The 27,427-nt window shown below is 40.4% G+C and overlaps 1 protein-coding gene across 2 annotated transcripts; it reads left to right on the forward strand.

The window, feature by feature from the left end:
• Positions 1 to 3,579: 3,579 nt before the first annotated feature.
• Positions 3,580 to 15,605, forward strand: LGI1 (leucine rich glioma inactivated 1; the record flags this gene model as incomplete). 2 transcript variants are annotated; one of them, XM_082486310.1, is made up of 8 exons in its annotated part: positions 3,580 to 3,779; positions 4,172 to 4,243; positions 8,193 to 8,264; positions 8,368 to 8,439; positions 12,662 to 12,733; positions 13,989 to 14,158; positions 14,539 to 14,703; positions 14,788 to 15,605. In XM_082486310.1, exons 1-8 carry the CDS (start codon positions 3,589 to 3,591, stop codon positions 15,603 to 15,605), a joined length of 1,632 nt encoding a protein of 543 aa, XP_082342436.1. In that variant the 5' UTR covers positions 3,580 to 3,588. The 2 variants fall into 2 exon arrangements, with proteins under 2 accessions (XP_082342436.1, XP_082342437.1); XM_082486311.1 differs by lacking the exons at positions 8,193 to 8,264; positions 8,368 to 8,439.
• Positions 15,606 to 27,427: the final 11,822 nt, after the last annotated feature.

Genomic DNA, 27,427 nt, shown 5'->3' on the forward strand with positions numbered 1-27,427 from the left:
CACGGAAGTTGTGCTGAGCGCGACCAAAGGACCCGAGCAATAATGCCGGGCGGCGAATACCGCCGGGGGGAAGCGGCGGGGCGAGGGAGCGGGACGGGGCCGGTCAGCGGCCGGCGCGGAGCGGGGCAGGGCGGAGCGGAGCGGTGCGGCAGGGCGCGGAGCGGGGCGGAGCGGAGCCGGGTTGCTGGGATACCGGCCCTCCCGCCGCCGTGAGGGCAGACCCCGGCCCCCGCGGCGGGGCAGCGGTACCGGTGGCCTCGCTTAGGTCCCTGTGGGGACCCGGTGGCCTGCTCGGTACCGAAACCCAGCCAACAGTGGCAGCCGGAGGCACGGCACATCCCTGCCCATACTGGAACATGTCTGCCAGTGTTGCACAGAAAGGCGAAGGCTTTTCAGCTAAAACGTTGTCAAATGATGGCAAGCAGACCGAGTAACGCCAGCCACAACTCCCTCTTCCCTCCTGCTGAAACCTTGCTGAGAGAAAAATAAATACATTTTGAACCACGTTGGGCCGAATCAGTACGTGAAACCCCGGGGAAAATGAGCTAGCAAGGCCTCCGGGGCAGGCGCCGGGACATGGGCACAGCCGGCGGTGGCCTGCTCGGTTAGCCCAAAAACAACCGCTGGTGGCACCGGTAGAGGGTGAGCCAAATGTTGCAATGGCTGGAGAGCGGCTATGCCACTGAAAATCCACCAACCAATTTGTTTCTAAACTACTGCACGGCAAGAAATGAGACACCAAGCTTGGCACAAAGGGACCCTGGAAAATGCGATTTATGCCTCTCTTGTGACAGAGCTGTTATAAATATTCATCATATTTGCAGTTTTGGGAAAAAAGCGGTTGTTTTGGCACATAGTTTGGAATAGAAAACAAACTTCCAGGCGGTTCTCTGCACAGACAAAACTGGAGTGAGGTTACTGCCCTGCTGCAGAATGTGCTTTTGTAACTGAAAAACCGCTACACTGCAAAGTTTTCAGGAGGTTCACAATGTGGCTGGAGTATTAACTAAAAAGAAGTGCCTAAGTAATTGATGGTGGGTTTCAGTGAATGAGCTGAAGGAAAGGAAACACGGGGTTACACCATCAATGGCAAAATATCGCCATGGCAATGGGTAGCTTTGCCAGGAATAAACAAACAAACAACAACGGGCCTCTTCTCTTTCAGCAAAAAAGTTAGAGGATTTTCTGTTCTCACCTCACCAAAGTCTGTGCTTTTGGACATCTCGGAGGGGAGAAGATAGTGTACCCTACTTACACAAGTCCCACAAATCCAGCTCCCTTCTCAGTCGTACAATTAGATCATTTCCAGAGCAAGAAGTAAGCTTTATACCCAGGGGAAGGCATTGACATTTGTTTTATAATGATTTCAGTGCCTTGGTTACTGTAATTCTGTACCATTTTCTTACAGAAGGTGGACAGGCTCAGAAATAACGCAGCTCTGTGTCACTCCTAGTTGAAGTCAATCCTGCTTGAGGAGAGACTGCTGACAGGGAAGATTTCCTTATGAGCAAAAACATGGGCCCGCACTTAAATTAATAAAGAGCTTTAAAAAAAACCACACTGCAGGGAGCAAGGGAGTTGAGAAAGCGGGAGCTGCCCTTTTCCACAGGCACGGGTGCCAGGCGCGGAGCGTGCCGATGCACAGGCACCGGTGTCCTCTCCCGGCAGGGCCTTCAGCAGCGGCCCTCTGCCTCTGAAAGCGTTCTGGATGTTTCTGGCCACCCCCTGTCCCTCAGAGGATGCAGTCCCACCACCGGGTGTGAGCTCTGTGGGTCTCCTCTCAGCCCAGGGAGACAGACCTCAGCCACCGCCCAGGCAAGGACTTGGTGATGTTGGGGTCCTGCCTAGTGTCCGTACACCGAGTTCCTTGCAGTTTTGCAGGTTGTTGTCCCCCTTCGCCATCTTCCACGCGTAGCATCTGGAATTCCCACTGGGCACCAGTATCCGGGTATGTGCTGAGCCTTGCTGTCATCGTTCCTGAGGAAGACGGACATGGATGGTGTTGGTCTTGAGATTTCATGTCCTGTAGAGCAGGAGTAATGGGCCAGAGCCAGGTGGCAATGTGGAACCAAAGGAGGAGTAACCAGCAGTGAAGAGAGATCTTCTGGTGTACAGGTGTCTCCTGGTGAGAAGATGGCACCTACGTGAAAGAGCCAATAATGAGCATGACTGTATTAAACTTCTGTACCATCGGGTCAACCCTAGTAGACTTTGTGATCTGTGTAATGCAAACAGTGCTGCCAGTCTGATGGAGAAGTGTCAAGACCTATTAGAGTTTGCAAAACTCTTCCAATCGCAGTCCTACATCGGAAAAAATAAATTCGTCCCATATGGCTTTCCAGCTATTTGGCATTCATTAGTTTTGTCTTACCGTTCTTTATATAATAACACTTAGGTGCTGCTTAAGTTCCCTATAAAATATTTAATGTAGTTTACTGTAAAGTCTTCAGGCTGGGGACTGTTTCTTACAGAGTATTCATACCGCACCTAGCACCGATTTCAATTGCAGCCTCCAGGCAGTATTGTAAAGATTCATTATTACCATCAAGATCTGTCCCTACCCTGTCACTTTTCAAAGAAGGTCCATTCTTAACTACAGGTTTAACATAGCTGGTGTTTAAATAACAATTTTCTTTTTTCCGTCTAAAATGATCAAACTAGTCTCCAAGCAAATAAATTTTTTAACTTGAACTTTTAATTAATGTTGTCCATTTTGAATGGTACTAGATCCGCTTATTTAACCAGCTCAGAAAACATGTAACAAATAAGAATGTTTAAAAAAAAGAGAAAAAAAGGGCAGTTGGGGTCTATTTTGCATGAGAAAATATTTTGTTTAGGACTGACAGTTGTAGGCATTCTCTCATACATTGTAATAATTTCCATGTGTGGCAGCTTGTTTTTCAGTGGTACAAATATGTGCAATAAGGGCTAAGGATAAAAATTAATCTAACAGCTTTTGCAGCAATGCTTTTGATGGTTTCACTCGATTTCATTTTTCTGTGGATGCTGCCGTTAGTTCTGCTGCTTGCAATATGTGAAGCATAATTCTCAAAGGTTCACGAGGTTGTAGGGATCCAGTAAGAGATGACTGATTTCTCCCCCCACACACATACACTCCACCCCACACCCACTCACCCACCCACCAGCAAACATAATGCTGTACTATTTTTGGTAACAGGGAAAGGGCCTCCCTGTGAAAACAGAAAGCGGTGTATTTCTCAGTTACATCACTTTGCAATCTAATGCTGTGTTGTGCTCAGTGTTTTTGTGGTGATGCAAGTCTTTTTTTTTTTCCTTTCCTTTTTTTTTTTTTTTTTTTTTTCCTTCAGCCGGTTGGATTTTCCCCATCTTACAGCACCTCGCAGGTCTCTTCTCTGAGCAGTACGTTGCCTGAGTGAGTGGAAACATACAGATCAGCTGCAGGTTTCTGTCTACAAAAACAGAGTGAAAGAGAAAGAAAAGGGTTGGGAAAGCAGAGACAAATATTGACCTGGACTTATAGAAAGACATCCAATGGCTGAATAAAGAACCCCTGTTCATGTTTTGGGATATTCTTTCAACTGGCTGGAACGAGAGCGGATCAAAAGAATGGGAAATGCCAGCAGACCCTTTAGAAGAATTGCTTATTTCTTATGCCTTTTATCTGTGCTTTTGCTGACTGAAGGGAAGAAACCAGTGAAGCCAAAATGTCCTGCCTGGTGTACTTGTACCAAAGATAATGCTTTATGTGAAAATGCCAGATCTATTCCTCGCAGCGTTCCGCCTGATGTTATCTCACTGTAAGGGCTGTAAGCATTTGGTTATTTAATTTATGATTTAAAATGAACTAGGATGTGTGGTGTTTTCAGTGCATACAGAAGGATGCTTGCTGCAGGGAGTACCTCCAGCATTCAGAATCATCAGCTAATGTGTTAAAATTGTGCTGCATCCTTGAATCCTGATTTTTACATCTCTTTCATCTGTCTGTCTGTCTGTGTATGTGCACACATACCATTTTATACCTTCTATACCACATGAAACCTGTAACATTCATTTTGTTGGTCTTTGTTTTTGGTTTGTTTTTTTTTTTTTTACTTATATAAATAAATTTCTCTGTGATGACCAGATCAGTATTATAACCACGGATATATGAAACTACATTAATATAAGGTTGTTTTTTTCTTCTTTCCAGATCCTTTGTGAGATCTGCTTTTACTAAAATCCCAGAAGGGAGTTTTTTGCTCACACCATCTCTGCAGCTTCTGTGAGAAATATTTATATGATACAATTTTTGTTATGAAATGTATATGTATCTGTAAATATTTTAGAAAGGGTCTCAGTATGAATTTTATAAGAAACGGCAAGAGAAGGTTGATTAGATGACAAAATACAAGACTTTTTAGCAATGTGAAATATAGTGCATGTTTAATTTTTTCAAAGTATTTGTACTTAGTATTTTGCAAGGCTATCTGTTGTCAGTGCTACTTTGAATGATTACATGCTGAAGCTTTCGGTGACAGAACGTATGCTATCTTCATTACACTTTAATTAACATTACAGTAGGGACTTGAGCGTTGCAACAACTGTTCTTGTTTCTTTTCTGCAGTCCCGGGGCCTGATCCCAATATAAAGCTGCCCGTTTGCAACTCCTGTGGACTGCCTGCTCAGAACCCCTCAGATCAGGCCCTTCATTGCAGTGGGACAGGTCCTGAAGTCCTTTTCCATATAAAATTGCCATTGACTTCTGTGGAAGTTTAGTCACTTCAGTGGGAGTTTTGCTTTCATCGCGCCTGGATTTGACCCTATTTGTTATTTCACAATCTTTGGAAAAAAACCAACACAGAAGCGATGAAGATTTTCTTTCAATTGATAAATTTAAGCAGTTATTTCACAATGAAATACTGCGATGAGGTATACGCAGGGAGAGAATATTTGGGGATGTTTATAGGTTAGGTGCATTTCTATACAGGGTTTTTACAGGCTTTCCTAGAAATGTGGGCACAGGATTATGTAATTGTGAGCTATACCGAGGCAGAGGGGGTGTAACCTGAACTCTTCATCGTGGATGTGCTGCCAGCCTGACGCACACCCAGGTTAGTCTCGGGGACCCGGCAAGACGGGCTCCCCGACAGCATCAAAATCAAAATGGGACATCTGTCCCCAGGCTGACTTCCCGTGCGCTCCAGATGTGGCCAGAGGTGTAATGTTGATGTATCGGAGCCCTACGGCTGTCGGATTAAACTGCTGGTGTGCCGATAGCCGAAGCCCTGACCCTAGCTGTACTCTGCTACCTCAAGTGGAGCCGATAAGGAGGTGCAGACGTACTGTACAATTTTGGATACAGGGTAAATAGGTAAATGCAGTTACTATGGAAACCTAAATGCTTTTCCACGGTGCTTTATTCCTGAGAAGCTTTTCCCAGGTGGTCACAGATCACAAAAGGGACACATTTCACATAATTCCCGCAATGGGCCTTTCAAAGGAGAGAAAAAAATAAATCGCAGCATTGGCGGAGCTTGTATCTGAAGAGAGTGAGTAGGACATCATCTCTCTTGGCTACGATATGCCACCTACACTTAGCGATCCCACTGCCAGGGGCGGCAGAGTTGGGTAGGGTGGAGTAGGACAGGCACAGGCTTTTTATTTTGAGCTATTACGGTGGGGTCTGTGCCTCTGGCAATGGCTTTTGGCGTTTTAGTAATGGTAATAATTTGCATACTCTGCTGCATACTTCACTGAAACGCGCATTCTAAGCTGCTGCTAATCAATGCGAAACAAAAGCTCCGACCCCAGAAAATCAGGTTTTGTTCCATTATAGGCTTCGATGAGAGATCTGTTAGAAGGGTGCAAAAAATCCACAGATTACTTACTTCTGCTGCCCAGCATTTCTAAAAATACTGCTGCACGCTTTTCCAGATATATTTCTAACATGGTAGCTGAGCTGCTTGCCATCTTTGGAAAGTCAGGCTCCCGATCTAAAGCAAATGACTCCTTAAACACAGACCGTAGGAGCAGGATTGTATCTGTGGGGCCAGTACTCCAGTTTGTAAGTGGGAAAGAAATTTCCCACTTTGGCAGAAGATAGCAAGATAGCAAGGGAAATAAGAATGTGGAAAACTCCAGTTAATTAAAAATTAAAGTAAGTTTTAGCTTTGCACGACTATGGAACTGTATTGGTAGGTTTAATTTAGCCAATAGCAAGATTTAGCAACCTATACATATTTTTACATAATAGTCTCAAGCATTACATTTTTAGAATCCAAATGTGATTTGGTATTTCCAGTATGCCAGTCACACATTTCTAAGAGTGGAAATGTATCTGCCTCTATTATTATTTACTACTGTTTTTCCTGTAGTAGCGTCAATGGTCTCTGGAAAAGTCATGGTCTCATTGTGATGAACACCACTCCTAAGTCCCAGGCCAGGAGAGCTTTTCTTGATTAGTATGGACGATACGCTCTGTGCTCTTCATGTGACAACAAAAACACAAAGGACCTACACAGCTAGGGCGAAGTGCCAGCAGGAGTGTTCCCTAAATGTGGAGACAATCTCCTGCTCTCCTCTCCAGCGCTCATAACTCTATGTATCAGCAACCTGCTGAGGGTGCCCTTATAAACTGATGACATGAACGCCCATAGAAAGAAGGGAGGTAATCACGGCACCAGGATCCGTACCTGCTAGCAGCGCACAGTTCCTGCTAAGCAATGTAGTCCCTGGTCACAGTGGAGTATCTTCAGCCTCTGTCCCCAGAAGCTGGTGGGTCACAGATCGAGCAAATCGGGTGTTTGAGGTCAGAGTGGGAGAAAAGCCACTTTGTGCATCAAATACGTGGCATGACACAGCCATTGCGGGGAGGTACGAGGCAAATGAGCTCACCCAGAGCAAGACCTATGCTATAAGCCTGGCGATCTCTAAAATAGCTATCCTATTTAAAGAGATATCTCTAAAATAGCTATCCTATTTAAAGAGATACCACCCTGTTCTTTAAATTACAAGGAGGGGAGAGTGCAGAAAAGGAAAAATTATCCAGTGTAATCACATCAGAAAAGTAAAATTAGTTGCAGGCAGCAGATTTACTGACTTGGTCTTCTGGTTCGGAGGTTTTGCAAAAATACTTACTTCCTCTAAGAGAGAGAAGTATTCATTGTTTCTAACAGAAAGGAAGAATTTCCTGCTTATATTTTTTGTGCATATATAGGAACATGTTTAAAGTGGAAGAAGCAGAGTCTGCAATAGTCAAGTGAGAAAATAAATGAACTGCAACTTATTTTTAATGCACACTTCAAAACATGAGATTAACTCATTAAGTGAACTAATTCATACTTGGAAATCTTGAATTTCTGAATGTCTAAGGATCTGTTTATCCATCAGGTCCAACTGAATAAAATATAGATGTGCATCTAGTATTCCACTGGAGCAAAGTTCATCATATTTGACGATGTCTCACCATATTAAGGGTGTGGCAGTCCAGAGCTGAATTAAAATGGACAAATGCAAACATGGCTGATAAGCATAAATAAAGCTGGAAAAATCAATTCTAGTCCACTTTTAATGCTTCTAAAATTACATAAAATTACATGTGTTGCTGGTATTTTTAATGGTAGATGGATGAAAAATACATGCACGCACAAAGAGCTATCTCCAGCAGGTACAATGTGGTCTTAAAAATAGTTCTGATTTGAACACTGACTAAATTAAGAGATTTTCCACTTTTTTCTCAGTAACTTCTTGACCTTCAGGTGAAATATGCTCACTAAGTTAAGGGATTTTCCTGCCTGTCAGTGGTGCAAATTCAACCTGATGTCTGGCTAACCAGCTGGATACTTTCCCTGTGTTGTCATCAAAAGTAAGCGTTCTTCAACACAATTTAGATCTCTGTAGTACTTGAACATTTCATTGTCGCCCAAGTATGTCTCCAGTGGCGCTTGTACAATCCCATTGTTTTACTGGCATGATGAACCCACGTTTACATCCCACAGAAGTCAATGGAATTTTATCAGATGGCCCCAGTAGGCAAAGCAACAAGTTGTTGTGTCCTTCCCTTTGCATCAGACTATGGTGCAATCTATCAGCCTTACGATCTTGTGGTGCTTGCACAGACAAAAACCATGGAACCAGGCAGGGGAAATTTGGCCTACCAAAACAATTTGCTGAACCATTTTCTAAAGATGCTAATAACCTAATGGTCTTTTGTTTTGCATGTCTTTATGCAGGTTGTTTACATCCAACACTTTTGATGTTATTAGTGACGATGCTTTCATGGGCCTTCCTCATCTAGAATATTTGTGAGTGGACAAAAGTATATTTCCTGGCATTATTGAATAGAGTGGGTGGGCTTCCAAGTTCCAGGCATTGCTTTGACCAGAATGACTTTACGACCCATTACAGGTTCATAGAGAACAACAGCATTAAGTCAATTTCAAGAAATACTTTCAGAGGACTGAAATCTTTAATTCACCTGTAAGTAAAGTGGTTGAATATATTGCTTGGTATATTTAATATAGTAACTGAGCCACTGTGTTGTTTAATTTTGCATTTTGATATATAGCTGTTCACATTTGTTTAGGTGATATTAATAGTAATTTAATTAGAATGTTAATCTTTGTGTTTCCACCAAAGAATTCCAAACTGCGGTATGTGTAGAAGGCCAGGACCCAAACAGCTTCCAGCAGAACATGTTTGGCAGTAGCTCCCTGACTTTCTCTGCTCAGAGCACTGGGGATTTCCAGCTGAGCGTGCAGGAGCAGGGAGAAAGCGGGATGGGTCGGGAAGCTTGGCCCTGGCAAGGTGGGTCCCAGTTTGGGACTTGGAGAGGAGGAAGGTGGGAGCTGTGGTCAGCGCTGAGGTGCCACAGTGGAGAGGCTGCAGGGTGGACACATGCCTCTTCCCAGGTACCCTAGTCTGCCATGGATCCAGGAGAATATTACGGCTGTTCCTGGGATGGGCCATCACTGTCTGTACCCATGTCCAGATCAGCCAGTACCTGTATCCTGCAGAATTTGAATTTGAAAATTCCTACCTAGAACAACTTTAAATAGAAGAGTTGCAACAATACGCATTTATCATGACTTACCGATCCACTTCTTCCACTTAACTGTAGGGCATGTCAGCTTTTAGGCTTCAGCAGGATCTGCTTCAAACCCCTGCACTGCACCCTGACCTCTCCTCCACGCAAGCCAGAGCATCCCACGGTCAGGATCTGCCACGCACTGACACTGGGGTCTGCTTAACACTCCTCGTGTTGCTGCTCAGCCCTTCGGCTCTCCTGGAAACACGGCCAGACCCGGCCAGACCCTTGCCCTCTGACACGCTGCAGCCCCCTCGCCGTGTTAGCCGAGGGGGGAATTTAGTGACAGGCACTCTGGATGCTAATGCGGCTGTTAGGAGCGGCGCTCCCCGTGCTCCCACCAGCAGAGGCATTTCTCATGCTGTGCGCAGCAGGTGAAACGCACGCGGGCAACAAATGCCTGTAACATTTGACTGCAAATGCAAGAGTAGCATCCTCAGGCTCTGAGCTAGCAAGACAGTTTTTAGACAGGGTTTTGTCTCTTTTCTTACATCAAGTTTCTCTTTTGGCAATATTTTTATTTTAGCAAGCAATAAATTTATTGAAAACACAGTATGTACTGTAAGGAAACATAAAAAATACAAAAATACTGTAAGAGAAGGAGGCTAAAACATCTGGAATGTGCCTGATGTGGGTTTATACCCAGCTCTGAGCATTTGCATTCTGAAACATATATCTTGAGGTGCGTGTCATAGGCAGGGGAGTGGACTCTGACCTTTTGGCCTTAAAACAATAACCTCCAAGAGGGTTTTGAAACGGGGTCATTTAACTTTTCCTTTCATATATTTTGACACAGGAGAGAAAGCAAAGGTTCCATTTTAAATAGTTAATGCATAAATCTTGAATTGCAATTCACCACTTCCGTCACCACATAGTAAATGTGCCATAAAACACATTACTTTTCCCTTTTTGGTCAGAACAGGCAAGACTCACAGCTGCCTGAAACCGAGCCTACTGTGACTACTCGTGTGTACAAAGTTACTTAGAGAATGGCTGTAGGTCTGAGGAAGAGGAATGAGAGAGGAGAGGGAAAAAGGTATACAAACAGGCTGTGCACATCCCATAAAAATCCACATTAGAGGTCCAGGCAGAATTACAGTATTGTTAAAAAAGGCAGATAATTGGATAAGGCTGGTCACTGGAACTCTATCTTCAAAATATTTATGCACATGAATAGCTTTATATTCACAAATGGGTCCAGTACATTATTTATCATATTCATTTACTTATTTAGTAGCTGTTGCTGCCAATGAGCAAATTGCTTTTCTAACACAGAAGAAGGCACAGTTTCTTCTCCACAGAGCATACAGTCCAAGCGTAACATCTTCTCTTGCCTGTTACGTTGGTTTCTGGGGATGCTTCAGCAGTTTCGTAGAAGAAAACATATGCAAAAGATAGAACCACATTTCAGGAGCCACTGTGGTTTGCATGTTGTTGCATGCACATTTTTGGGACATAGATTTGTGCATCATGCTGCTATTGCACATGGAGTGCTATTCATGAAGACAATGAGAAATTTGCAAAAAATAACTGCAAAGGCAGGTCCATTAACCACAGAATGTGACTAGTTTAATCTGCTTGCAGAACCGCTCCCCACCCTTTGGGGAAAATTGCACATACACATTAAGAATAATCATTTGGCACCCTGAGGCATTTCTGGTTTAAGAAACAGGAGAGTACTTGTATACATAAAATATAATAAAAAGAATCATAGTAAATAAGCATACAAATGAGTTCCATGAAGTTAGAGGGGATGAACTTTGGTCTATATATTCTGTTTGCTTCCTTTTCTCAACATAACTTTTGCAATGCAGTAAGCTATCCAAACATTTGTTATTTTCATAATGCAGTTAACTTTGATAATTACAGTGTGTCCTTATTGTAAAATAGAGCCATCTGATATTTTTCGTTCTGCAACACAATTCATGTTGTGCTCGGAGCGGATTTAAGAAAAGGAAAATTAAAGAAAAAGTAGCATTTTTTACTAATTTACTCATTTAATGTCAAAATATTACAGTTAGGATTGAAAAATAATTTCTATTCACAATATATAATTTTGATTGCATTTCTTTCAGAACTGCAACCATAAGTTTAACTGCATGTTTCATTCAACCTTTGCTCTCTTACTATAAACCAAATACCATGTACAGCACCATCTAGGCAAGCCCGTGTTTTCTAATCTATAAGTATGCTTTTTACAGTGGAATGTAAAATGTGTAATTTTTGTCCAAAAATTGGCAAACGCGTAAACCTTGTGTAAATTTTTCTGTCAGTCCTATTCCCACAGCAGTGGTGAACCACTGGTGCTTCCAAGCACATCATCCCTTTCAGCTTGCGATAATCCAGGTCGTAAAGAATATGTAGGGCATTAGACCTGCCTCAGGTTGCAAGTCTACTTAGCTCTCTCCATATGACTTACCTGACTTTAAAAGAATTGCTCTTCAGCGTAAAATTAAGCATAAGTGAAGCACATGATACATACACCAAAGAAGGTTACCATCAGATGTATTTTGAAAGCAGTGAAGTCAGAATGGACTAATGGCATCATCCCATATTTACTATTCTTGATAAGGCAAACGCTTACTTTTAAATGAGGGGGTAGACATAGTACGCCTGTGCCTGTTCTTGAATTTAAGTCTATGCCTAAGTGGCTTTGCTTGGCTAGAGAAATTGTAGTTAATTAATAACTTTCATGTTTACAAGCGAAAACAGAAGAGGTTCTAACTCTTACTAACTACAGATTCTAACTGGGATCTTAAACTAGAATTATTATTTCTTTCCATTTTCATTTCTTCTTACAAGTAATAAATAATATTGTTAATCAAAAGAAGCATAAGCTATACCCTATAACATTATTCTTTTCCTGCCATGCCCTCAGTGTCATCTTGGAGAACCCAGACCTTTGGTGGACTCACGCTGATGTGTCTGACTGAAATGTAATATATTGCTTGTTCAAAGCCTGCTCGCATTTCCTCGTCAGTTTTACTAGCTAGAATACTCGCTGAATTTAAACGAGACTCCCCAACATTAAAAATTGGGAATCAATGGCAGTTTTTTGCTGGCCTCATACGCACGTACTCACTCACACACACATGCACGTTCCAGGAAAGAAATTCACGCTGATGAGCAATTTCTTGTCTATTACTGCATATTTCCAAAACCTATGAGCTAAGCCTAAGTCCAACGGAATGAAATTTAGTATTAAGATTTTGCTTCCAGAAGAGATACGAGAAAGTGGGGAAATTGCAGTAATACGAACACCACGTACTGGTATCTCATAAGGAAAACATCAGTAGATCCAATCATGACTAATTGTTTTAAGACAATGGTGTTGGCAAAACACCAGAGGCGATTGCCCTTTTTACCCTGCTAAGTGAAGTACTGTAAATGCTGCGAGGCCGCTGAAGAGCCAGCGAGCAGGAGGAGGCAGGGCATTCTAGAGGGAGAAAGAGTCACAACGTAAACGAGCTAGTCTTAAAAGCAATCTTTTAGAACTAAGTGCTGGAGAACACCAGCGTCCTTTACCTTAAGAAAAAAACCACCCGCAGTATTACACCTTGCAAAAATGTGTAATGTCGTGAACTAGCACTGATGCCGAAGTGTCTTCTCTTACAGGAGTCTCGCAAATAATAATCTCCAATCGCTTCCAAAAGACATATTCAAAGGCTTGGACTCTTTAACAAATGTGTAAGAAAGCAATTAATTAATCTATTAATTATACTAAGAATAGAAAGAGAGGATTTTAGAGGACATTCTGAGTAACCATTCAAACCAATAGCCAGTAATGGGATCTTATTACTGGGTAGAGACTACCCAGTACGGGTAGGCTTGGGCTCTGTCTACTGTTGTTGATAATTTGCTTTGGTTTTGAATATTCCACCAGTTATAAAGATAAGTAATGTTGATAGTAGCTATGCAATGCGTGTTCATTAAGACTTAGCAAATAAGAAGGAATTATCCTTAGGGATGCATGAGAAAGTGTGGCATGAGGGGAGGGTGGAAGATATTTAATGGAGTAATATGTCTGTGTGCAAATAATTTCTGGGAAGGCTATCTTTTAGCACAAAAGCATGTGTCTTAGTAAGTACCATATCCCGCACTAAATCTAACTGCAACCAAACCAATACATTAACTTGTATAAACATATAACTTAAATACCAGTAAAAATAAAAAATACAGATAAACAGATAAATCCTATAGTTGCTTCACCGAAATACGTCCCGTTTACAACGCACCACATTCTCGTTCACCCAATTTGGGATAATGAGCGCAGAACGCCCTTTGCCCGCTCCCTGTATTAACAAGGTCAGCTGAATTCATAGCGTAGAGCTGCAGCAGTCAGTTGTGGAGATGGTCAGCGTATGTGGTAGCATTACTTGGCATGGCTGATCATGGCCAGGTGGTTACACAGTCTGGTCCTGGCGCTTGCCCGTTCCTGTACATACGATCTGAAATCTGACAGAAGACAGCTGTAAAAGACTTAAACAGAAGTCCTTTCCTTGTGTCTTCTAAAGCCCTAAATGAGTATTTCTAAAAGAGACAGCACATACTGACTGGCTGACCATCAGGTTACATTAATTCCAGTTTTGTTATCTGTAATGCTCTCACTGAGAAAGGCTAATCCAAAAGAAACAACCTCCCAAAATATGGGGCCAACAGTTCGGTAGGCTTTTGGGTACCGTTGGGGAAACCTTTTGTGTAAACTTGAGGAAATCAACAAGCATTTCCTACTGATTATCAAGCTAAGTTCTCCTTGATTTCCTTAGTAGAGTTAAATCTGTGTGGGTTCCGGTATGTAGATTTAACTATGGGTCAGGACAGGTTAAGCCAGGAAGGCATCAACTGAGAATAAGCAAGAGGGCACGTATTTAACAGGAGCCCAGTTTGTTGTTGTCCTGCAAGGAGGAATACTTGTTTTCAATGCATGATTCGTTTGTTGTAGGGATCTTAGAGGCAATGCATTTAATTGTGACTGCAAACTGAAGTGGTTAGTGGAATGGCTGGGCAGCACCAACGCAACAGTCGAAGACATTTACTGCGAAAGCCCACCAGAATATAAGAAGCGCAAAATCAATAGCCTCTCTCCGAAAGAATTTGATTGCATTATTACAGGTAATGTGCTTCAAATTATTTAATCTTGTTAGATTAAAGTCAAAGCTATGTATTTTTTTCATTCTAGGGTCCATTTTTGCAGGAAGTCTGCATACTGGATGGAGCTAAAGTCAATATGAATTCTGTGCAGGTGTAAGTCTGACGCACGAATCACTTGGGAATGGGAATCATCAGGATTTGGGGAACTGGGACATAAACCAGCACCTCTTCTAATTGAGAAAGATTGAAAAACAAGTTGCAGTGCTCCTTTATCAACAGGAAAATTGGACTAGTGATGAAATACTGTGATTTGTAATAAATTGGTATCCGTTAAGCAGATGTTGTTTCAGTACAATGCAGAAAGTAGCTCTGTAATTATCACGTTGTGTGCACTTTTGCAGAATTTGAAGTTTATCAGTCCCTGCCGTACCAATCTCTGTCAGTAGATACTTTCTCATACATGAATGATGAACACGTGGTTATTGCTCAGCCTTTTACTGGAAAATGCATCTTTCTTGAATGGGACCATGTAGAAGTGATGTTCAGAAATTACGACAACATTACAGGTATGGACACTGCTCGACCAATAACATTACAACAGCTGATCCAAAAAGTGGTGCTAACCCTGTCTTTTACTTTTGTTTTTATAGGTACTTCAACTGTTGTGTGTAAACCTATAGTTATTGAGAGTCAGCTGTATGTCATTGTCGCGCAGCTGTTTGGAGGCTCCCACATATATAAAAGAGATATTTTTGCTAATAAGTTTATAAAAATTCAAGATATTGAAATCCTGAAAATCCGAAAACCCAATGACATTGAAACTTTCAGGATTGCTGAAGACTGGTATTTTGTTGTTGCAGACAGCTCAAAAGCTGGTTTCACCACGGTTTACAAATGGAATGGGAATGGATTTTATTCCCATCAGTCTCTGCATGCCTGGTACAGAGATACTGATGTGGAGTATCTTGAAATATCCGGCAAACCACATTTAATTCTGTCAAGTAGTTCCCAAAGACCTGTAATATATCAGTGGAACAAAGGAACAAATGAATTTGTTAAGCGTTTCGATATCCAAGATATGGAAGATGCATATGCAGTGAAACATTTCAAAGTGAAAGAGGATGTGTACATTTGCTTAACAAGATTTATTGGGGACTCTAAGGTTATGAAATGGGGTGGTTCAGCATTTCTGGATTTACAAAGGATGCCATCCCGAGGGTCAATGGTATTTCAACCGCTTCAGATAAGTAATTATCAATATGCCATTCTTGGAAGTGATTATTCTTTCACTCAAGTCTATTATTGGGATGCTGAAAAGGCAAAATTTGTGAAGTTTCAAGAATTAAACGTACAGGCACCAAGATCTTTCATACATGTCTCCATCGATAAACGAGATTTTCTCTTTGCTTCAAGTTTTAAGGGAACTACATTGATTTATAAACATGTCATAGTTGACTTAAGCGCATGACACTCATAATTCTGAGATTACATCAGACTTTCTACCATAAGTGGACAAAATGAACTAAATGCATGATGACTCTCTTATCTTACTTCCAAATGAATGCCTTTAAAAGTTGAGATTGCTAGAACAAAGTATTACTACTATCTTCATCTTTAATTGTCAAGTCTAGTGGTGTTGGAAGTTGCATTTTTTAACAAAAAGAAATTAAATTAACTGTTCTTTGCATCCACAATATGTAAATATGTGTGCAACTGCATCTGTTGCTATAAAGAATATTAAGATGTACTTTTCCATTTATTTATTCACCTGTTTGAACCAACTGCCAAATAAAATGTTTACATTTTGTGTCTTTCACATTCCAAATATTATTTGCAGGTGATACTTCTTATTTGTGTATATATTATACACATATAAAATAAACCCAAGAAGGCATATTGCCCAATGCAGTGTCGTACCGCATAGAAGATCCACAATATTGAAGATCAGGTGGGTTTTACATATAACCAGAAGTTCTTAATAAAAATACAGCATTGAACCCCAGTCCTATGAATGATCACCTGGACAAATCCCTGCATTTATGTGAAGCTTTGCTGATTTAAACAGGACTCCACCCAGCAAAAAGGGTTCAGTTATACAGATCAGGTTGTAGGACGGAGGGTTCAGTTATACAGATCCAGTTGTAGGATGGGGCTTTGTACTGTGTATAGTTGGAAGTTCCTGTTTTTTTGTTGTTCTTTTTTTTTTTTTTAAATTACAAAGAAATCAACAGAATAAAAGCTGACGTAAAGGTCTGTCTTTCTCCATCTCATGTTGAAGCAGCACAAAACAAATCTTTTGTATGACACTGGGGCTGTTACTGTGCTGAAAACTTTTCAGCTAGCATCATTTCTATATCTGAACTGTCACACATCACTTGCATGAATTCAGTGTATCCCTGGCAAGTCTTCCCACTATAACTGCAATCATTTAATCTTCAATGAATTTATTAATTATTTGAGTGAGGGTAGTGAATGTTTTATTCCACTATCCTGCAATGAAGTTTAGTAACAGATACTTCTGAAATTCGGGGAACTTTCAATGTGGCAGGGCTAATGCAGTTGGCGTAGCATATGCAGCTCCAGGGAAGCTACCTAGATGTGTTAAATTATGCCAAGTCTGAATTTGGCATGAAAATCTATTACAAACTCAAAGTGAGTCTTTCGTTTACGTGCAACTAGTGCGTGACTTGTGAGAAACCAATACTGCTGCTGAAGATCATTTGGCACAGCTCGGGAAGAGAGCACACGTTGATTTTAGACACCTTTGCACCTGAAGTTATAAAACCTTGTACTTCAGTGCCGTCTTTAAAATATACACAGGAATACTGTATATGCGTATATACATTTCTAACATTCACAGGCATTGGTTGGCAAATAAGACTTGTAATACTATGCATGTCAGCTAATCACACAAGCTGATTCTGCAAGCTGGCTGCTCTCCATACTCACAGAGACCCCAAAAAGGCAGAGCAGTTTCAGCCTCAGTCACTTTTCCTTTGCTTATGGTGCTGCTGAGAGCACCTTTTAGTGCAGCAGAAAAATAATTAAGAAAAAAGACATATAATGTGTATTTTAAGAAGACACTCCTAAACAGTATGCTTCTGTAATAAATAGAGGTCTTTATATTAAATGTTATTTGAAAAAAAAATATCATATGAACAATGCTTTTTTCTGATGCCTTTTTATCCTTAGGTGCCTATGCTCTGGTCAGTATTTGGCTTAATAACTACCTATTCCACAAATACTCACAGTGTGATTAGAAAGATTTTAAACTACGTTTCACAGCTGAAACCTTCAATCTTTTTTTTAACAAATACATTTACAAAAATCATCTTGATAAATCATCATTCACTCGACAAGTTGCCTTTATAAATCTTTAGCTTTCACATGAGCATGATTTCAAGCCCCAAATGAACCCAAACAATCTCTTTTATTAGTTTTCAATGTTGGCTGCACAACTGTGATTGCCAACTCAGTTTGTCCATCTCTTCTTCAATCCACCTTGCGTGGCAAAGGAACGAAGTGGAAAGTCATGAACCGATCTCCAATCTACCAGCAAATCATGAACTGTTTTCTACTTCATTTTGTCTTTTGTTTCGGTCTTTTACTTAAGGTCCTATTGAATTATGTACACCGATTTTGATCTGATTTCTCCCACTACACTTGCCTACATGCACTCTCTATCAAATTATATAAATAATGGCTATGTATCCTTCTCATTATGGCCATATTATGGATATCTGGCTGAGTTTAAGTGGAGTTGGATAAACTTGCTAATCTGCTACCAACATTTATTCACAAACACTATTCCCCAATATACTGTCTCACAACTGTACCTTGAGAAGGTTATGTTTCATGGAATACATACATATGTCAGAGCCAGCCAGCTACATGCCCTATGCTATAGTAGCGCTATGATGGTTTTCCTGAGTTAATTTATTCCGGGAATTCTCTGCTACTGCTGGGTTTAAAGGACAAGTTTAAAAGTCTACAAGGGTGTGAATCACCAGAATTTTACATTCACAAGACCTGTAAAACTAGCCATGGTACAGTGGAGGGTGGTAAGGAATTAATCTGCTCAAGTACGCAACTGTGTTATCAGTTTGGTTGTTCCTTCAGGAAATTTTACCTGTAGTCAAGTACAACTGATTTGGGAAGTTCTTAATGCCTGTGTCAGTTTTGGAAGGTCAACTGATCACTAGAAAATGCTGAATCCAAATCTGTTCCCTTTTGAAAATCCCTTTCTCTAGTCATTTTATGTCAGGTGGAGTTTCACAGGGACGACAGACGGTTTCTTATTGTGCAAGTATAGCATTTCATTGCACCACATAAGGAATTGGGGTATTTTTAGAACAGAACTCATTATCTTTAACGTAGATGACTGTAAAGGCTCATTAGGTGTCTCCCTTTGCTGTTTCTTCCTAATTTCAGAGACTGGGCGTTTTAATAGCTCCTCTGAGCATAAGGCCATATTCCATCCTGGTTCTCTGATCAGTATTCCTTTTGGTATCGGTGGAAGTCCCAGACAACAACTGAAACAGGACCTTTTATCATACATACAGTGACACTTTTTTAAACATTGTTTAAAAAAATCCATCTCTTTCAGCAAAGTCTATGTTACTTGTGGCCGACTGGTTGTCTTCTGTGGTTGTAATGTTTTTTCTAAACTCCCTAATCATTTTGTTTATGACTGACAGAGTATGTGAAGTACTAAAAGTATTATAGCAGACAATATTGAAAGTTATTAATGGGTACTGCTGATCCTTGATGCTGCTTAGTCACGTTAATGTCTAAGACAGAAAAAAACTGTTAATGGAATTGTATTGTATTCCTACAACTACTTCATTATATTTTTAATAGAGCACATATATAAAAGAATATACACTTCTCTATTCTGGAAGGGATATATAAAATATATTCAGAATACCTGTTATTACACCATGTGTAGCTTTTTTTTTTCTTTGTCTGTTGTAATGTCTAGGACTTGCAGGCTTTTGGTTCTACTTGTTTCCATTGAAAAAATATTCCAACATGCACTCTTCCTACTAAGAAGAAAATTCATAGAGGAAAAATCGTGTTCTGTTAAGGTAACAAAACAAACAGAAATAAGGACAAATTGTATTATTGGTTTGGAGTTGCATTTTAATTATAACTTCTCTTAATTCTGTTACTTTTATTTGTTAAACTTTATTTGAAGGGGTGATTAACAGCCATTCAAAGTACACTTGAGAATGGGAAACAATTATTAGCATAGTTAATAATACGTGTGATATGCTTTGATATGTTCTAGTGGGAAGCTAAATGTCTAACAGCTGTATTCATGTATATGAGCATTACAATATATTGTGTTAGCAATGGAAAATAAAGAATATTTACACCATAGAAGTAACAAACAGTCCTCAGACTGTTGATGAACACCACTGCAAATAGCACCAGGAGATAGCCAAGAAGTCCGCATGCTCAAAATGTTACAACTAGGGACAGGATACAAATCCACAGCAAGTCTCAAGAATCTGGGATTCTTCCCTTTCAAGGAAATATCTTCCTTGCCATGAAAGACATAATGTGCTCCTCCTCAGCAGGGACCCCTGAAAATCCAGATGATCATCCAGTTCTTGCAAAACATAGCAAGAGGCTTACAAACTTAATGCGCTACATCCACGATCTCAATTTGTGGCAGTTTTTCCTTGTGACATGTCTCTGTTCCATCAGCCTCGACAGTGGTGACACGAATGGAGCGGTAAGCAGGCCATCGCCCACCGATAGGGCCAGGGCCCTGCCAGGGCAGGACAGAAGTAAAGCCGGGGTCAGCAGATGGAAAATGCAAACCCAAACGCTCAATGCACTCGGTTGCTATTGCCTCCCCCCTGCCTAGCGGGCTTTCTCACCGATTTGTTAATTCGTATTGCAAACACTCCCAGCTGCCTTCCATACGCCCGCCAGCCTACTCCTCTCATATGTGCTGATCTGGAGACCTGAGCACGGTAGTAATGCTGCGATTTAGATTCCTATTGATTAAAATGGTGCAACATGCTTTTGTGGTCAGGAGCTAACCGATAAATGTCGAGATCTCGGGGAGTTTGATTCCTCAAGACCGAGCTGCGGTACGCTGCCCGACTTACTGCTAATGGCAACTTTTCTTCATTGCTGATGACTCTGAATTCCAATGGCTGGTGTTACAGCCATCTCTCTGTTTATAGTTCACTTAAACAAAGTGCTCGGAGGCCAACCTAACCCTATTCCTATTCAGGAATTTTCCTGAAATGAACTATAGCTACAAAGACCTCCAGTGTGCTATACAGAAGTGGTGTTGTACTTGTGCTTTCAGACTTAGAATTTCTCCAATTAGTTATGCTACTGTAATACTTATGCCTTTAATTTGTTACAGTAGAAAGTAATTTGCCCCCAAATATGCATATTTATATTCATATAATTGTTTATTTATTCTCCAAATAAACCGAAGTGGATGATGGCAATAATTATGTTACTGTTCCCAATCTCCCATTCATCGAATTGATTTTTGAATTCTCAAAAGTTGTTTTCAAGGCAGCCTTACTTTATGCTTCCTACTGAATTATTTCAACTGAAAAAGGACTTTCTGACCCATTCTCACTTCCTGTTCGAAGGCCTGGATAGCGACAGCAGTATGTTAGCGAGTTGTCAACCTGCCCAGATGGTGAATATCCAAGAATGCTGAAAGAGCTTCAGAATAAACAGGCTGATCTGTTAAGAATACACAGTCCTTCATTAAAAACCATTTATGTGCAAAAGAACTGGAAGTAACAAATATTGTGTCTATTTTTATAAAAAGTTCATGGGATAATCAGTGGAGCTTCAGACCAGTAAGATCTGCATTTATATCTGGTGGAATGTCTGAAATGGTAACCGAAAATGGAAGTGTAAAATTCTGGGAGAAAGTAGGTAACTAAACAAGCGGGACAGGCTGACTAGTGAAGTTCAGAGTCCAAAAATGCAAAATATTATACATAGGACAGAAACGCTCACAAAGTTTAAAACTGGCAGTAAAGAACAGCAACTTGACATTGTTGTGAACAACTCAGCAAGACACTGATGTCAATATACAAATACAGGAGAAAGCAAATAATGTTACATGGGCAGGATAGTAGGGAGAATACGACACTACATGTTATGGCAAATCGATGCTGTTTCTTTATCAAGATACTGCGTGCAGTACTAATGCAGCCATCTCAAAAAACACACTGCAGAATGACTAAGGACTCAGAGAAATGTGGTGAAACTCATTGAAGGTGTGGAACGAGATGATACTTGACTTTAGCAAACACTGAGCCATAAAACAAAATAGTGTCCGTCTCCCCCCCCCCCCATTAAACTGTGGCATTCATTGCAAGAGGCAGTTGTTGAGAACAAGAACGTGGCATTCAGAAAACAGTCAAACATGGACAAACTACATTAAAAATTGTATTTCTCTTTTTTTTTTTTTTAGTACTTAAAATAATTTCTAATTATTAGGGAAGTGGAGGTTCTTTGCACTTCTGTCGGAAGCATCTGGCTGTAGCCATTTTGGAGAAGAGGACAGTCAAGCAGCTGGATAACGACTGTGCTCTAGTGTGATATTTCCTATTTTCAGTCCTTTAGACACATTGCTCAGAAATTACCTCAACTTTGTTGCTGAGATTCAAAAAATAAAATACATAAGATCTACATATGGATTAGCTGTTCAGCAGCATTTACAATACAGAGAATACGAACACTGAAAAACTCTGGAAGATACCGGCAACATATATTTGGAGGATGTCAACAATTAGAAAATTTTGGCAAATTATTTGCAAGCATTTGAAAATGTAATTGCAAAACTTTGGCTGGCTTCTGCTATGTAAGTCCTGACAGACACAGACTCCCTTGGGAAGAACAGAACTGAGCTTTTTTATAAGGTTATTATTAAGTGTTGAATATTAGAGCTGTAGAAATATTATTTGCAAAGTACCTTATAATTAACCAGGTAATAGCATTGTCCTGTCAGGGAGTAATTTCTAAACTACAAGAATAGAAAGAATAGATCACCGATTTTGGAAAAAAAAAAAAAAAACAAACAACAAAAGAAATAATGCCAAATTTCACAATTTCTGAATAATTGTGAAATTTGAAGACCTTATCCTGCTCCCTTTTGTCCTCCATACGCAATGACATAATGATACTCCCCATTCAGGAAAAACACCAGTAAATATGCTGCTCCAGCGTGCAAAACAAAGGCAGAAAAAGGACAAAGCTGGAACAGAAACAATAGTTTGCGATCAGGAAATCTGGTTGGTTTTGAAAAGTTTAATTGCACCTGTAAATGTCTAAATTTTCTGATATATAGCACTGAAAAGAAAACATCCTTTTCACGTTTACATTTGAAGGCATTAGCTACCTGGATTATAAACTGCAAACACTAATACAAATCCACTGCTTTTAAATAATCCAAATGTGCTGGCACTAGTCCCGTTTTAAACCCATCTCTAACTTGTCCTTAGCATTATTTAAGATAACAATAACTCCTTCAAATTAAACTCGCTTCGAGGCTGCCACCAAGAAAAATATCTGCTAGAGCAGCTGCTAGGAAAGCTCTGCCTTTCTATACAGGGTTCTGGAGTACATCAAACTGCAACAGCAGTACGATAATCATATTCTATTAGCTTGAACCAAATAGGAAATGAATGTTTGTTCCAGAATTACAACTCATTTCAGAATTTCTGTAAAGTTATTTTGAGAGCAGTGACACTATCAAAGGATCTAAGAATAAGACAAAAGGAAGCCGATTTCAACTGCTTCACAGAAAATCCTACTCTTGGGGTGGCTGTGACTGTTGTCTAAAAGTATGCGTAAACGTAACTAGGTAAAATTGCAAAATAATCCGTTAATTCAATGACGTGAAGTCTAAAGTGTACCTGGCAAGACCATTACAAAGAAACTCTGCTACAGTGATATCACTGCATACAACCAGAGCTCTCTTAAGGCAATAAATTGTGAAGTTGTGTGTCCCTGTTTGGCGGTACCTTGGAGCCCTCCTTGCGCCTGCCCGAGGAGCAGGCAGCCCAGAAGCTGCCCTTGGAGGAAGGCAACAAGCTCCATGTGTGCCTCAACAGTGACTATTTCCTTGAAGTACAGCCACAGACCGGAGGCACTCTTCCCAGAGACAAGGACAACTCAGCAGGGTCTTGAGGACGCCAGCTCTTGCATTTCAGAACGTTCCCAGTTTTGCTGGTATTTCAGAGGGAGTAATCAGCTTGTGTGTGTCATCAGACCCAAGCTCACTTAGCGTCCACTTGCTGGGGAGCCAGGAACAGATTGCAGAGATCAGCACACTCTGCAAAAGCTTGGTCAGCCCATTCCTGAGGGGCTGCCACACTGGCACTGTTAGCAGGATCTGAGCTAGCTGAGGTTACAGGGACATAAAAATAACCATTCAGAGTTAGAGCAGGGTTCATGTGCTCCAACGTCCTGCCCACTTGGCCAGAAGCGACGCTTATAAAAAAAAAAAAAAAAAGGGTATGGGAAATACAGCACGATGATTTCCCAGGATACCCCCCTCAGCCTCCAGCAAGGAAGGAAAAGAAACCATGCTTCCTGCCTTAAGGAAGCATTCTGGTGGACAGCAAAATGCCTAGAATCAGTACATTCTGCATGCATGGCAGCAGCAGCGTTTTTTTTCTGTAATGAGGAATGCTGTTCTGCATTGAAGCTCCTGCAGGTAGTGAAAGAACACAGACATCACTTAAAAAATAATGGAACCAAGAAAGACCTCACCTATATATTTGGCTCTGGCAAATGGAAAAGGTTTTAAAAGCTGTGTTTAAGGTTCTCCTCCCATAACAACAGTTGGGGTTGCATTTTAGATCATTCCCCTTTGAATGTGCCAGTAGAAGCGAATTGAGAGGAGCAGACATTGCACCAGCATGTCGGAACAAGGTGAGAGGTGTACAGGCTAAATCATGTTAGTGTTATATATATATCTCTCATGTGTTTATATAAATACATAACATAAATATGTTTTATATAAATATCACTCTCATCTATATCTACATATGGTAGAGTCACAATACACTAATGCTGATCCATCCCCTGTGACAAGGTTATGTACATTGTCTGTAATTTTTGTTCTGGGGAAAAGTAGAAGCCAAGGCAGAATAATCTCCATCAAGTAAGGCATATAAATGAACGCTTAATAATTCATAGGAGATGTGAGTAAGGAAGTTTCCCCCTCCCTGCCCTGCAGAGCAGCCCCAGGCAGATAGCTTACAGAATAGGAAACGTACTGCGTAAGTGCCAAGAAATGCTGCTGACTGAAATCGTTCCCTCCCCTTCCATGAAGATAAACTATACATTCAGTCATTCCTATTGCTGCAAAAAAGGAGTTAAGGTGACAGTGAAAAAAATATAATTGAACAAATTTATCTTCTTTTAACAGTCACAAATGCCATTATAGAACAGAACAAAACAAGTGTGAGCAATTTCCATTTTCCTCCACTCTTCCTGGGGAGCTCTAACACCCAATGGCACTCAAGCTGTACTTCACTATTTGATTTTTGTACTGTACTGCCTGCCAGAAAAGAAATCTCTGGAAAATCACCACAAATTTTAAAGTTTTATATATATATATATTTATTTCTCTTTTCTCTCCGCAGTGCTGACTGCTACAAAGAAGGAAGAAAACACTTGCCCTTGTCTGCCACTAATTGTTTCAGAAATTTAGAAAGAGCATGTATTTCATGATTTATTATTTCTATTCAAGCGTGTTGCAGAATGGTAACTGATAGCTGCTGCCTACTCCTGTTTTCTCTATCTATAGTTCAAAGAATATCTGCCCTTCCCTCTTCCAAGACCTTTGGCTTTGGTAGCTGCGATGAACAAGCTTATGTAGTAATCTCTGCTATATGTAAGTGGCAATTTGCACTAAACAACAGGACAAGTTCCTAGGCAATTTCCAAGAAATCCTCCAAGGAAGAGGTGGAAAAAAACAAGTAAAGTTATCAAACTTGCCAAACGTGATTTTTTGAAACACTCAGAAATGGGGATGGATTTGGAAAATAATTTTAAATTTAAAAGATGGGGGGTTAAAATGTTGAAACATTAAATTAGGTATTTCCAAAATAAAGCATTTTATTTTGGAAATATCTAAATTTAAGCAACTACCAGGAGGAGACACTTACAAGGAGAAGCACCTGCCTAGGGCAATCCATACATAAATGCTAGCATGCTCGTTTTTTCTCTTCTATCCCTGTAAGCGATATGATCCCTGTAGGGGATCTTTTCAATGCTTATCAATATCCAAAGGGCAGGTGTCAAGAGGATGGGGCCAGACTCTTCTCAGTGGTGCCCAGCGACAGCACAAGGGGCAACGGGCACAAACTGGAACACAGGAAATTCCACCTCAACACGAGGAAAAATTTTACTTAGAGGATGGCAGAGCACTGGAACAGGCTGCCCAGAGAGGTTCTGGAGTCTCCTTCTCAGGATATATTCAAAACCTGCCTGGATGCGTTCCCGTCCAACCTGCTCTAGGTGAACCTGCCTTGGCAGGGGGGTTGGACTAGATGATCTCCAAAGGTCCCTTCCAACCCTGACCATTCTGTGATTCTGTGATTCTATACATCAAATGCCATCAATGTTTGGTTGGGGGTTTTTTCTACATTCCCTGTTCATTCTCTCTTATTTTCTTTTTGTTCACTGTGCATTTCTGTAGGCACTGGATGATCTTACTCTTTATGAGTAAAGAGTTATTCAAAGGGAATAGAGCTTTAGTTAGTTTTATAGCTAATCTCGTAACATTCTGCATTCCTATCATTAGTACTGACACATCAGATCATAAAGTACAGTAAGGAAAAGGGAACATGCCAAGGTTGCAAACTCTTCACTGCTGAAATAGCCCCAATAAACAACTGAAAAAGGAATTATGAGAGTTATTGTGTTATCCTCTAGTATACATATAAAAAATATATGAACTTTCCTGTAAAATTTTTATACAGAAAGGACTCAGATACCCTCAACCAACCAAATGAAACAATATGCCTGAAAGAAACACCACCCATGCTTCTTTTGCCAGAAAGGAGAGTTTTCCAAATTCATGCTTTCACATTGGATGCTTTGCCAAGTTAATATTCAAAATATGGATTGTCCTAAAGAAGTAGAAGTAATAGCCTTGACAATCTATGTTTTATCAAGCACTGCTAGCTTGAAACGTAATGAATTCTATTCGTTACCTTCACTGTGTCACAGTATAAACTAAGTACATACACGTATATGTGCATGCACCTGAGATACATCTGAGATAGAGGCACACGGGGGGTGTAAATATACATTTACCATTAAAACCTCTGTTCATTGAGATTAACTCAGGAAGTTTTGCCTTTTTCGCATGATATACTTGTTACATGATAACAACAATCTGTAAAACTTCACTGCAGTAAGACAGCACGTGCTGCTGTTTCCTCTTAGGTACCAAGGCAAATACCCGAATGCCACCTGCCACTCTGCTTTACAAAATGTACAGTGGTTCGGCCTGTGGCAAATACATTTATGATGAACAAACCCAGTACTACTGTTCCTTCTCTTGTCTACCACTGAGCTACTAAACTTTACTCTGTTGGTTCGCTTAGATGTTTATGTTCTTCAGTGGACATAAAGTGATAGAGAAAAAGAGAGGAAGAATCAGAGAGCTTCTTTATTAGGAGATTAAAATAAAAATGGGTTTTTTTTTGTGCAAGATGTATTGGAATAACAGCCTTTTCCATGTGCTTAAAGAGAACCAAACAATGTCATAATATTTTTAATTTAAGGATCGCCATCTAGATTTGCATAAATTCTTCAGGAGTTTATGTGAAATACAGGAAAGAAAACACTAAGCTTACAGTGTTCAGTGTACATGGAAAAATTATTTTTATTTTATACTCCCATGAATACTAGCTACAGAGACTTGATTGCTTAGCAAGCAGTGTAGTTAAGCCATCTGAGGATAGAAGCAATGCTGCATGACCTTTATGTGACCAAACTCAGCTAAGCAGCACACCATTAATACTGGATTGAAAGCACATTAACAAGTATAGACGCAGAATTTGAATATTGTCCTTCTTATCTATTTTTCAGTTCTTCAGAAGTAAAAAAATAATACTTCATTCTGAAAACCATAGAAGTTTTTTGTTACATATGCTCCTTACTTCTACCTGAATGCACTCGTCTCAATACTTTCAGTCTCCTGAACAGCAATTGCCAGGAGTGCAGTGTGAAAAATGCAGTTAAAAAGATCCCTATTATTACAATGTTCCAGTCTAC

The sequence above is a fragment of the Vanellus vanellus genome (assembly GCF_965231255.1).
Source record: "Vanellus vanellus genome assembly, chromosome: 7".
Lineage (NCBI taxonomy): Eukaryota > Metazoa > Chordata > Aves > Charadriiformes > Charadriidae > Vanellus > Vanellus vanellus.